Source organism: Rhea pennata, chromosome 10 (genome assembly GCF_028389875.1).
Source record: "Rhea pennata isolate bPtePen1 chromosome 10, bPtePen1.pri, whole genome shotgun sequence".
Lineage (NCBI taxonomy): Eukaryota > Metazoa > Chordata > Aves > Rheiformes > Rheidae > Rhea > Rhea pennata.
The window spans coordinates 16888403-16902496 of NC_084672.1; the positions used below are offsets into that span (position 1 = coordinate 16888403).

At 35.6% G+C, this 14094-nt stretch overlaps 1 protein-coding gene across 2 annotated transcripts in view; it reads right to left on the reverse strand.

Moving 5' to 3' along the window:
• Nucleotides 1-414: 414 nt before the first annotated feature.
• The window catches only part of THSD4 (thrombospondin type 1 domain containing 4), a 412524-nt gene continuing 398844 nt past the window's right edge, over nt 415-14094 (reverse strand). For both annotated transcript variants that reach the window (XM_062583614.1, XM_062583615.1), the window contains 3 exons: nt 10604-10783; nt 6676-6820; nt 415-5210 (listed from right to left, as the gene is read on the reverse strand). In XM_062583614.1, the coding sequence (XP_062439598.1) occupies nt 5068-5210; nt 6676-6820; nt 10604-10783 (468 nt within the window). In that variant the 3' untranslated portion in view covers nt 415-5067. The remainder of the gene's footprint in view (nt 5211-6675; nt 6821-10603; nt 10784-14094) is intronic.

A 14094-nucleotide genomic window follows, 5' to 3' on the forward strand; every position in this document is an offset into this window, starting at 1 on the left:
AGAGAAAACTAACCAGTTAACGTTAACATTTAAATCATAATGTTATCAATCACCTCCTCTGATGAGCCTAGATAAGGGACGTGACAGAGCCTTATTCTGCAAACTGACAATCAAGTTGAGAATATACAGGGAGCAAACCTGCATAGGAAATGACCAGAAGAGGATGGACCACCACGAAATGGCCTTCCTTCCCATTTGTAATATGTACGATTATCATTATGGAGAGTCTATCCAGATGTTGCTGTCACTTCTGTAAGGTTGTAACATAGGTTTGTAGCCTTCCGTGACATGGTTTTATCTTGCCCAGGGTAAATGAGTAAGGATTTCCTTACTGACACTTATGCTTAATACTCAAGAAACAATGACACAGGAAGAACAAATCAACCAAGTAAGAAATACAAGATGTCGCATAAGTTCATCTTTAATTACTTTATTTTCCACAATAATAAAAATAAATTAGTCATAAACAAAAATAGTTAACATTTTTCATCAAAGAGAAAATGTATACAATATGAAAAGGATGCTGTACAGTTCTGGTTCAGGTGCACGGCCATGGATACATATTCCTGAACGAGTCAGAAAGCAATTCATCTATATTCCCCCTTTAACTCATTCAATGAACTGGCTAATCAGTAAGTTTATAAACTTGTATTATGGATTTACAGCATGACATATATACATAAATATATATGTAATATCTGTGCTATAAAATTCAATTAAAAGCTAGATTAGTATGATGAAAGAGCTGGACAAAATGTGAATGGTATATGTAAATAAATACATATTAGGTCCCTTTTCATAAAAATCTGCCTATTCTAAATATTTGAAATATTTTTGTGCAGTGGCTTGTTCCATAGACACAGCTCAGAATACATATTTCCCATAGACATCTTGTATTTACAAATAACAACAAAATAAGTTATCATAAAGTATATTCTTCTGCCAAAATCAATTACTAGGTTAGGGTCAAGCAAAAATAGTGTTACACACATAAAAAAGGGGGTGTTTTTTTGTAGCTCACAAGGCACGTTTAATAATCCACACAGTTAAGGCTCCAGTCCTAGACTCTCTATCTGGAGCCTGAGTGACTTCAATGGGCTTCAAAAGCTCATTTATACTCACCCCCTGCTAAGGCCACTGCAGGACTAGGTCTCAAGAGACCCAAATATAGCATGGACAAAACAGCAAGCAGCACTGACAGGCTGTCACAGGGAAATTACTAATTCCCCAAAGGAAATAACTAAGCTCCCTTCCTCTCCACAGCAGCAGTTCTGTCTTCTAATACACTAAAAATACACGGGAATATAAAAGATCTGTAACACATTCTTAACAATTTGCAGCTACTGAAAGCTGAGAGGCAAAAGAGCCAAGTTCAGGCCTGGTGCAAGTTCTCTTGTATGAAATTTTATCTCTTTCACCAGGTCGGAATTTCACCCATACTATTTCTATTAATGATGTAAAGTTTTCTTAAAAACACACAAAAAATTATATTGGTGGATGATTTTTCATTTCTGGTATTTACAAATTGTTTTATTCCATTTTCTACACAGAAGCTAATGTAGCACCCACAAACATATTCTGTAAACTATGTTAGGAACTAAGGAAGTTTACTTTCAGTGTTCAGAAATTCTGCCAAATACACAAAAAAGGCTCCTACAGAAGAAGTTAGAGGCACCAAGTGTGCTAGACCCTTGATAACATAACGAACACCTGCACTGGAGTCCTCAATTCCAAGAGGAAAGCGCTTGAGACACAGAGCTGGTTCTAGACAGAATTGATTTTGGCCAATGTGGCTTTATCACTCATACTCTGCAAGACATGAAAGCTGCATGCTGTTTTTCCCCCATAAGGAGTTAGATTTAGAGGACTTTGTAAATCGAAGATCTACAACAGCAGATCTATGCTTACTCTGGTCTGACTGGATCATATAAACTGAAAATCTTTAAGGCAAGAACAGTGTTTTTTTCCACCTAAGGGACTTTGATTGGTGTTAAAATACCAGAAAAGGAAAGGTAACTTTCAAATTCAGAATCAGTTCTTGCTTTTAGTGGTTTTACACCCGATCTAACGCCAATGGATTCATTAATGCCACCTTTGATTTGCAATCAGATCATGAAAGTAAAATCAGGCCCTCTGTAAACATCATGCTAACACTGGTTTATTAAAATAAACACTTGCTATGGTCACAATTTCAAAAGTGCAGTTTGTGTGACAGTGAAATACTAGCATAGCACTTGGGTAGGTAGTTCTCCCACATCAAAGTGCTGAAAGAAGGGTTGATTAGTTCATATTGCAGGAACAACTATTTTGGTTACACTAATACATGAGGCGATAAACGACTAAGTTCAGTAAAAGTCCGGCAGCTTCCTTATCATCAGATGATTAAACAGTTTAACTGGTATATCTGAAAACTGGCCATAATCTTTCAAAACCTTTTACTGGAACAATTTGTATGTCGCATTCAAATCACAAAGCTATACACCTTAGAAGTACTACAAGGTTATATTGCTACATGTATGCATATATTTGACATTTAGCTTCCATGAGCTCTATTTACTTCAGGGGCAGCTTAATGCAGCCTACAGGAACACAATCCTTGTAAAATATCCCAATGGCTATTTATTCTAGAGCAAAATAACAAATTTTAGAAAAGACCAGGGTAGCCTGCATATTTGCTGCTGCCTCACAGTGAAAAGTGTGTGCAGGCAGATAATTCTTTAGGAATTGTTTGCAAACCTGGTTATTTCTCTGTATTTCATTCTCCGTATGGGTTTCAGCAAGTCTTTTTATGGAACAGATATTTCCCTCAAGCTGACAGGATACATTTCCTTGAGACAAAAGAGACAACAGTAAAAATTATATACTGTGTGTCAAGATTTGCTGCAACGAGACATGCACATGAAAATACGTATTTACAAATATTGGATTCAACAGTTTTTTATGCTGCGCTTTCTGCTTATCACACTTTGGTCAAGAATCTATGATATACAATATGATTACAAATCTCTCTGTTATCTTCATGATACAATGGAATAAAACTGAGAAAGCTACATGACCTCAAATGAAAAGTTCTCTAAGCAGCATTTCAAACAGAAACGCCTTCTTCGTTTTTATCTATTAATTACAGTGAAAAAGCCCAAATCAAGGTGTACAGAAACAGCCAAAGACATTTAATGATTTTAATCACAAACAGCAACTCCAAATTTCAGAGGAAATACTTGTTTCATTATATTCTACACAAATGACAGAATCAAAAAAATCCAAGGTTTGTCTCAAGCCAAGGCAGCTGTTGGACTAGAAGAGTTCCACCTTGCTGTGCTTGTAGCTTTCAGTACACAAAGTGATGCGACTAGTATCACATCTAGCAACCTTTGCCTCCCACTGTCTTATTCCCCTTCCTCATCTCCTCCACCCAAATAACGAAAAGGAAATAAAAACAGATACATAGCTTGATCACTCGGGATGGGCTTTGTTACTAATCCAACATGAGGCTCAAATATGCCTCTGAATCACTAGCAGGAAACCGTAATCTCCGTATTATCCCACCACTGGGAGTGGCTTAATACACATTATCAAAACTGTTTTTGAATTGAGACAGCAGGCACCTTGGAAACAGATGCATAGTTTACTAATGTAATTTAATTTAAAAGCAATATGCTGTAATAAACAATTGAACAAGCAGAGGTATTAATTTCTTCCTCAGCCTTATTCACACATTGGGAAGACCTCACACGCGAAGGTTACAGAATGTGCAGGTAATACAACAACTTTCATCTACACTGCATAGCACATTCTGTTTACCTTTAGCAAAGCTGAAGACTGAGTATAGTAATTGCAGAAATGAAAAATCACCACCCAAATTTAGGTCTAAGTCCAGCCATTCTTGAGTAGTATAAAAGAGGTGATATGAATAAATCTGCTGGATGAAACACTGACTCCAAAGACAAGTACGGTGTAATAATCTTTCCAAACCTGAAAAGTAGTTTCTACAGTTAAGATCTCCTTATTATAGATGCTCAGCTAGCACACTCACACTTACTTCCTCCTAAGAGTAGCAGACTGTTATAAAACACTGAGGCCTACATCTTTCGGCAGCTGCTTCTGAAACGGGTGACATATCCAGTCACTGGATACATTACTTCAGTACGGTAGTTAAGCAAATGTGCAGAGACAAGATATTAGGCCAGATACCAGCTCTCTGAAATAACTATCCTAGAGGAAATAGATTTTGCTGATGGAAGCAATCACTTTTTATTATACCAGCAAAGACTCCTCACCATTAAATCTCAATTTCATGACAGCAGCAGTTGCTAAAGCCTTAAAGGTCTTGACACTAGTGGCACTGTGGTGGGTAATATATTGCTTTTAAAATCCATACAAAATTAGAAAAGTGTAACTTCAAGAGTTTATGAATTAAATATGAAGGCACTTCTTGGCAGTCTACTATGTATATATTTGCTGCTAGAGGACAGGAAGTTAGTTAAAAGTACAACTGAGAGAGCTTAACAGTAACTCTAATTTATTATGCACGGACTGAAGAAGTTAAAAATATACATTAGGGTGCTAAGAAACTTATCATGAATGGTCTTCAAGGGACTGGCTTTTGTGAAATAATTCTTCTGATGTGTGTGTTTCATTAATTTGTTCTAATTTAAGTCAGTCCAAAATACCAAGCAAGAGTAAGCACTCAGGAAATAATGCAGCAGCTGCATCCATACTGCTCAAGTATCTCCAAGAATTGCCTGTGACTGATTTGCTTTTCGTTAACTTTTCAATAGTAAGGCTGGTATGTTCTTTAACTGACTATCTGATGAACAGGTGCAAAGAATAGTACCCTTAAAATTAATTCTTTAAAAAGATCATGGTTTTACAGCAAACATTTTAAAAAATATGTAACTGCACTTTAAGTGTAACTGAAAGGGTGTGAGATTTAACCATAGTCTTGATGTGCTCAGCAATATCAAAAACATCTCTTTATGAAGAAAGAACTTGCTGTGGTCAAAACAGTAATACTGTTTAAGCTCCATGTGAAGACTGATATTGCTGCTTTGAGTAATAGAGTATTTGTTATCTGCGTCCTAGAAACCCTGACTGTCGATTTGCCACACGTGTACAGGATGCACAACAGGCTGTTTTGTAATAGGTGTAGACACAGAGCCGGGCCTGAACAACCACGTTGCAGTTGTAGTATTTATCTTTGCAGTTCTCATCTGTGAAGGGGGGAAAGAAGTAATTGAAAAACACAACATTAGAGCAACAAGTAACCAAAATCTTTTTTTTTTTTTTTTTTTTTTTTTTTGTTAATACATGTAAAATCCCTTGAACCTGATTTAAAAATTGATTGTCAGGTTAAAATAGGCTACTTATGCAAGTAAATTAGATGAATAAAGTTTAAAGATTTTCTACATTTAATAAATACACATAAAACCTGGGAAGAAAGGTACCTTTCCCCATTTACATTGTTCACTTTTTTATACAAAATTTGTCTTCAATCATGAAGACAGGAAGGTCTCTAGTCTTCTTCACTTATGTACCTTTCCACTTCATTTTTAGGTGCTAAACACTTGCAACAGTGTAAAGATGGCATGAGAACCTGCAAATGTTGTTTTCAAGTGTTACCAAGTCTAAATATTGGAAAATAATAAATCACCTCCCTCCCTCCAAATAATATAATTGGTTTGAAATAACTGGACTCAAAGAAAGCACAACAGTAAGTTTTCTTAACACTCCCAGCTTCTTTCTAAGCTGTTAGGATACTGTCTGCTCATATTTTGAAATTTTCTATTACAATCAATAGGATTAGAAACATTTTTAAGTGATAGTTGATATTTTCACAAAATCATGTGATTACAGAAACTGAGGCGTTAAGAAAAAGATGAAATGACAAAACACTAAAATTAAATGTAATGATGAGCAATTTTGTACAAGCCTGTTTTAAACAAAGAAAAACTAAGAATACTAATATAATAAAAATATTTTTACCAGTATCAGTATACCAGTATTTTTAAATAATTATATTACAAATACCTATATTCAAAAATAATTCTGAACTGAAAATTATTGTAAACATAAAAAGTTCAAGCTACTTCTTCATACTAGGTCTTCCTTTCCCTGCTCATTTTTATTACTGTTAAAATCAAGTCTGTATAAGAAAAACAACTTATTTCAATGCTGAATTACAATATTTGTCATGCATATGTTTACAGAAAAGTTGAAGCCACATTGGAATTTCAAAATCAAGAAAAGTAGTGTTTGGCTATTTATGTTTTTATATAAAATATACATAAGGTTATTGTTTCTTGTAGAACCTTTTACCAAACACAGTATATTTTACATTTTTTGTTTGTTTGTTTTAGGGCTAAAGCAACAAAATTTGGCCAAAAGAAACATGAGAATTGCACAGAGGCTGCTTAAAAACACCCTAAATGTGCCATTTTCACAGAAGCAGATTTCTCACATTCTCAGCAATTTCAAAATAAGCCAGTTTCTTATATATTTCAAGACAGACATTTTAATCAGAAATGAAAACCTATTTTCACAACAAAGAGCTGTGTTTTGTGTAAAAACAAAACCTTGAAAAAAAACCGAAGTAAATTCTAAAACTTCTACCTGATTAAATATTTGCACCACTAGATGGAGTTCCTTAGTTAAAACAAATTTCTCCTCCTTCCTTACCTATTTCTGGGATACAATCTTGTGTGTTACATGGCTCTTTTTCTTCAGGTTTAAGCTGTGGATCGCACTGAGTACTGGCTGTCATGTCATCCGACAGACATCGCACCTCTCGAACTCGAAATCCTCCTTCACAGGATTTGGAACACTGAAACACAGAAGTTGAATTTTATAGGAATATATGAGGTGTGCAAATAAAGAGAGAAATAATGGGAGCCTTAAAGTCAGATCCAAACACCATCATAGGCTTTTATCAATTTCAGCACGTTTTGTTGTTGTTTGTTTTCTAACTATGAAGTCCTTAACGTACAGGTGTAATTTCCATTAAAAGCTCAGAAACATTTTTGCCTTCAGGGCCAGTAACCAAGTCAGTGAACAGGGAAGACACAATAATTGAATCAATGATGGATATCCCTTTCTGGTGTTACCAGTTAGCTTCCTGCTTCTCTAATTAATACTCTTGTTCTCCTCTGCTTATTTGTACGTATCTCTCAAATCTACTCTTTCCACAGTGTTCACTTTTTATTTTTAATTTAAGAAATTCTTGCACTGAACCAGTTTCACTACTTGAAGACACTGGCCTTCACTGCCCTTTCACCTCAATCTATATGCAATCAGGAAAGATTTTAATCACATTTTCTCTAATGCTCAATTCTTTTTCGCTTCTTGCAGCATAGTACTTTCACTAAGCATTATAGGCTTCTCTGAATTTCTAAAGAAAATATTTCTGTGTTCCTTCAAATCTGTTCTGAAGCCAAAGACTTCTGTACTTGCTTGACATGGTATTTTCAAAGCCAACTACTACACACTTTTGTCCATACTGAACCAAATCTTCTGTTGACTTCACAAATTTTGCCTGAGTGAGCTCCTTCAAATTTAGCTCACTTTGTCCTCACAAACTTCATTAAATTCGGGTCATTTATAATAATTAAGATTTTAACAGCCCCAAATTAGTCAGAATGTTTTCTAACTTTTCTTTTTTTTCTTTTTTTTGCCAATGCTGCAAATAAAACTTACCACTATCATCAAATCAGCTAACTGTAGCAAACTACTAAAATACTCCCAATCATAAAAATTATTCTTAGATTTTTTCTTTCATCTCTGAATACAACCTTTCCCTACTTTAGAACAGACAAAGATATATAACCACAGTAGTGGAGCATTCACAATTTTTTACATAATTACGTTTGTTACATGTCTGTGTAGGATATTTCAATTGTTCCCTGCCCAACAATAAGGACTTCAGCTCAAGTCCATTTAGATGTTAAGTACAACAAACCGTACACAAAATGCAACATTCTGCAATAGGTAGCCATTAAACGTCCATAATTGAGAAGCCACTCAGTTTATCCAAGGTCACATAAAAAGGAGTCTGGAAGATATGAACTGCACTGTTTCAAAACCTTGTACAGGGGCTCTAAACCAGCAACTAGCTAATGTGTTTGCAAGTAGTCCCACAGTCCTTTCTCTTCAGATCTAACAGTAAGAAATATCACCTATTTTGCTGATAACTAACAGTATCAGAAAAAAAAAATCAAAAAATGCTTGGATAATGATTTTGGAAAGCCTCATGTGGCATATATATTTGTTCCTGCAATAAAAAAGATGATCACAGAAGTTGAGCTCTTAAGGACTTTTAGGCACTTAATTCCTGCTTTGGAATTATGCACTTGGATAGTAATCAGGGATTTCTAAATACTTACCAGATCTGGGTCTTAACAGCTATTTCTTTGGTGCTTGCCAAAGACAGTGCCTGTTTTCACATTCAGAAAGAATATATCTGCTGCCTTCTATGGATGCAGATGTCTGGATTGCCTAAGTTGTGGGTACATAACTTATTGCAGGTTCACATTTTCAAAATGTTTTGGCTAATGGAAAAGTATTTAATCATATGACTCAGTAAAGAATCCAGAGAATTTTCAGCAAAATCAAAAGAGATAAACAAACCTATCTGGCTTTACCATAAGCCTAATTTGGATCTTTGTTTTCAAATAAGTATCTATACCTGTGATTAAGGGAGAAAAATCAGGATTCTCTTCAGCTGATTTATTGTTAAAACTATTTTAACTTCTTTTTTTTGCTTTCTGGTGCTGCCATGATGCCAATCAAGTAACAGAGCACTTACTGAAAGTGGGAAAAACAAAGTAATTCGTATCTTTCATGTCATGTGGATGAAGAATTTTCAAAGGTTCCAGACTAAGAGAACTCAAGCTGAACGGATTTGAGGGGTTTCTACATTTACAGTTGTCACTCTGAATTTGATTTAAGGCTCAAGGAAAGGAGTAAATTACACAGAATCACAGAATCGTTAAGGTTGGAAGGGACCTCTGGAGATCATCTAGTCCAACCCCCCTACTCAAGCAGGGTCACCTAGAGCATGTTTAGATAACAACTTGGATAACAACTGTATCAGTTCTTCCTAATTTAGGTGCCTTTAGTAAAATAACAAAGTCAATTAATCGGTTATTGGAGCAGGACCCCACTCGTGTTGTCCAACTATAAAAATGCATATCCTCCAGACTCCCCATCTCAAGTCATTACTGTTTAAAACTCTCTTCGCCCCCCGAAAAGAAATAAAACTGCAACTAACTGTAGCTATCCTTTACTGTTTAGGAAGGGCATAATTTTACAGGGACAAAGTGAATGTATTTGGAAGATGACAATCACCACTGGCACTTTGAAATCCAAGAAGATAACTCCTAAAGAACAAGATCAAGAAATTTTTTGATGGAATGATTTTCAGTTGAGAAATATTACTGTCAAAATCAAAACATTTTGCAAAAATGTTTCCATTTGGCTTAAATTTCATTTCAGAGAAGAATGTTCTTATAGTATCTAACGGCTTTGTTTTGACATTTTAGGAACAGACTGTTTTAATTGTCTTTCCAAAACATGGTGTATATTGTAGAACAGGGAAGTCAAATAAAAATTCTTCAATATCATCAGACCCAAAGTCTGGCAATTCAAACCCATATTTATTCTTGTGCCTCTGTAGATCTTCCTGAAAAGTGCAAGGTTTTTCACGTTTCATTACAATTCAAAATATAATCATCATTTTTCTTTTCAAGTTCTAACACCACCCGGAGCTCATAAAACAGATACCACTCAAACCTCGAGCTATATAAGAGAAGAGAGAAAGGATATTCAAAGATGCAATGACTCTGATAAAAACTAGGCAGCATATATAAGAGACCCTAAAATATTGTTGGAACAAAAGATCTGCATGGAAGGTGGTCACTGAAATAATGTCCAGAATTTTAACTCCTCAAAGAAATAAATATTAATAAGGTCAACCAAAGATGTCATCTAAATATTTTTCACACCATTTTTCATTCTGAGAAGATACTAAACTTTCTGTTTTTCAATTAGGAGAAAGATGTTAGTTTTTCAAAATAAATCAGATGAACTTTGTTAAATGCAGAAATGTTGGGAAGACAAGTAAAACTAGAGCTACTTGCAGCACTGCTGAATACAGCTGGTCTGCTTCCAGTGGAAACTGGAAATACAGAGTTCTACAGTAAGTAAAGGTCTAAATACTATAGTAAAGATAATATTACCTTAAAAACTAAATATATCCATCATTGTTTATTGATTTCCCCTTAATTTTACTGAAACCAGAATTCTGAAAAGAACCACCTAGTGCACTACATAACTGTCCTTAAGGGGCAAACCAACTTTATAAAATAGGAAGATTCTCTGAGGAATTCAATGATGAAAAGATAACTATGCAGCGTTTCCTTCTGGTCAAGATATTGCCCACTTCCCTAAGCTCCACCAGGTACTGCAGAATATGCTTCCTTTTCATTGAAAAATTAAGTCTTATTTCATGAACAACAGTTTTATCTAAATGGTGTTCCTTCCAATAAATAAGGAAAAAACAGAAAAAGATGCATAGAACAAAACTAGATACAGAAAAGCCTGATGGACTTACTGTGCTCCATTCTGTATGAAACCACTTAGCACCGCAGGGTTTGAGGTAGCAGGACTGCTGACTAGGAGGTCTTTCCAAATATGAACATTCATAGGGGTTCAAAACATCAAAATTACCTTCAGTTTTTCTAACACAAATAACTTCTCTCTGTTGAGTTCCACTGCCACATTCAATAGAACACTGTATCAGAGAACAAAAAGATGGTGGAATTTATTATTCAATCTATGCTCTTAAACTTGTTTCCAAAGAAACATGTTTCTTCACAAATTACCTGCTTCCGAAATAGAACATGTACACACCCATATATTTGCAGTGTATATTAATATTCTACAGCTTTGCTTATATCCATGAATCTTAGATACAAAGCTGGACTCCAACATTCAGAAGCCATTTCCTTCTTTTTGAAGCTTCTTTCCTCAGTAAAATTAATTTAACTCTATCTTTCCTTCTATCTCTGCAGACAGGCAGCTTAATTTTCTGTTCACTGCTTAAACTGATTGACAGTATTATTTCATGCAGCACAGGCCACAGTCTTACCAATTCACTTAAGCATCAGCTTTCCTTCAGGTCCCTGAGTATTCTCATTAGAGTCAACATTTAAGTGCTTTGCTGTATCGAGGCTGTTAACAGTGTTTGCAGAAGGACAGGATTTGGCCATATAAGAACTGACTTGGTCAAGTCATACAGTACTGTCCTTTTAAGTGCTCCATATGGTTAACTCGGTGAACAACTGCCACAGAAGATTCATGTTACTCGCAGCCCAAGACTATCTTCAAGTAAACTAGACTGACTTATAGCAATAACCCCTCCCTTAGACCTTATAGTTGCCGTACTGTAGCATCCACAATTCTCCATTTCTACCGGATACATCAAGTAGTATTTTTGTCATATCAGAATCCTGCAAATTAATCTCTTTATACATTTAAAATATTTTAAGAGACATTTCAATGCCATTATTTCAACCAGTCCTAAGAAGTGGAAAAACAAAACAAAAGACTTCCAAAGTGTCTCTTTTTTTCAAAAATAACTGTTATGATACAAAATTCTATGCAACCATATTCTTTTCAAAAATAGTAACAGTACTTACGTATTTTTCTTATCTGGATAAATGGCAATTATAAAAATCCAACACTAGATATACAGAGTGGCAGAAATGTCTCCATGAGTTAGAAGCCTAAACCCCTTTGACTTTTAGCGTGCCTTAACGCTGATTCACCATCAAATTTTGCAATGCTTTAGTTACTGCATTAGTACAGAATCTTCGACCAGAGGAACTGTGCCCCCAGTTAAAGGTTGCTTCATTTTCTCATTTTCCAATGGCCATAATTAAAAATGTATATACAAATCTGGGCTCCCCAGTACAAGAGAGACATGGAGCTACTGGAGAGAGTCCAGCGTAGGGCTATGAGGATGATCAGAGGGCTGGAGCATCTGCCCCGTGAGGAACGGCTGCGAGAGCTGGGCTTCTTCAGCCTGGGGAAGAGAAGACTGAGGGGGGATCTTATCAATGTGTGCAAATACCTGGAGGGAGGGTGTCAAGGGGACAGGGACAAGTTCTTTTCAGTTGTCCCATGTGACAGGACAAGAGGCAATGGGCAGAAATTGAAGCACAGGAAGTTCCGCCTGAACGTGAGGAGGAATTTCTTCCCTGTGAGAGTGACGGAGCCCTGGAGCAGGTTGCCCAGAGGGGTTGTGGAGTCTCCTTCTCTGGAGATCTTCAAAGCCCACCTGGAAGCAACCCTGTCTACCATGCTCTAGGTGACCCCGCTGAGCGGAGAGGTTGGACTAGATGATCTCCAGAGGTCCCTTCCAACCTTTCTGATAATATGATTCTACGATATAACCTGTATATAAATAAGTCTTCTGGTTCCTAAATGCCCATGTCATTTTTGAAAATCTGAGAATGTGTGTCTAGTTAGCAATCCCACCTAACTGGAAATCAATTGAAAAATGCATAAGAATTAGTTAACTGATGATGAAATACTGCATCATAAATACATATTGAGGATTAGGAGAAATCAATAAAACATGTTTCCTCAAACCAAAATAAAAATTCCATCAATCTGAATGGAACCTACTGGAAGGATTTTATGTTTTGTCCAAACAAATGTTACAAAATCTAATGTCAGAAAAGATATTCTGACTAAAACCATGGTAATACTATTCGCAAACTTCTGCTAGGTCTAAATTTCACAGCTGTTGTTTAATTTTTGTAATTGATGTCATCACATACTACTGGTGGGACAGTGTTTTACAGAAAGTCCCTCACTGCCTGAAAGAAGTTATCAAAGGATAAATAAATTTTGCTCATAAAGAGAAATTTACAGGAAATATATGCTTAAATGTTGAGAAGAAAAAATGGAAGCTTTCACTAAGCCAAAATACCAGTCCATGAGATTAAAACAAAAAGTCCTTCCACTCCAGAGCAGTTTTCTGTTATATCAAAACATGAATACTCATCATGTAAAACTGTGTAAATTGCATCCTGCCAACAACAGACATAGATTTCCATCAGGTCCCATTGGAAATACAAGGAAAACAGAAGATTACCAATTAAAATCTTGTATTTAATTATTAGATTTTAGGACCCAATTCTGATTATAGTAAATAATCTGCAAATGTAAAAATAATAGTGTAAGTCTGAACAGTGCATGAAGCAAGAGGCTTATTTGTTACAATATAGTCCAAAAAGAACAAAGGAAGGGCTTTCAGCACACGGTACAAACTCTCATTCTCTGTCTGCTCACTGCCATTATTTTATGTATCATTTGTGTTTTAGACATGACTACACCGTAATTGTAAACCTAACAGATCTTATCTTGGCCTATTCGCACAATACAGGAAGAAGTGGTGCCTGGAAGCCCTCAGACTGTTTCATTACCAACATACCATAGAATTGCTAAGGTTGGAAGGGACCTCTGGAGATCATCTAGTCCAATCCTCAAGCGAGCGGCCCACACGCGCATTTAACCCATGACCTTGGCATTATTAGCATCACGCTCTAACCAACTGAGCTAAACATACAATATAATATAAGAAAATATAAGAAAAAAGAGAAGAAAAAGAAGTCATTAAATATTTCTATTAAATATTTACTTTCTATCTCTGAAAAAAAAGATCACTTTAATTCTTTTCTGAATAAATTCACTGCATGCTGACTTCCCATACCTATCAGCCGTCAAGAAGTAAAGCTGTAGCTTGTAGTTATGGGATGGATTCTCCTTCCAAACAAAAAAATTAATCAGAGAAAATCACATGTATGCTTCACCATGTGTAAAGAATTCTGTATCATTTCTGCACTTACTTCCACAATCTTATATGGAACTATTATAAACAAACTACTTCAAAAGATCCCTTCTTTTTATGCAGCAAGGTAAACTCACTGCTGTTTATACATTTTGGAACCTGATTTGTGTTTTGTTGCACTTCTTTAGAATTTATTTTTATGTACAACAAAAAAAGAAAAATATATCCAGTAGGCTTCATTTACC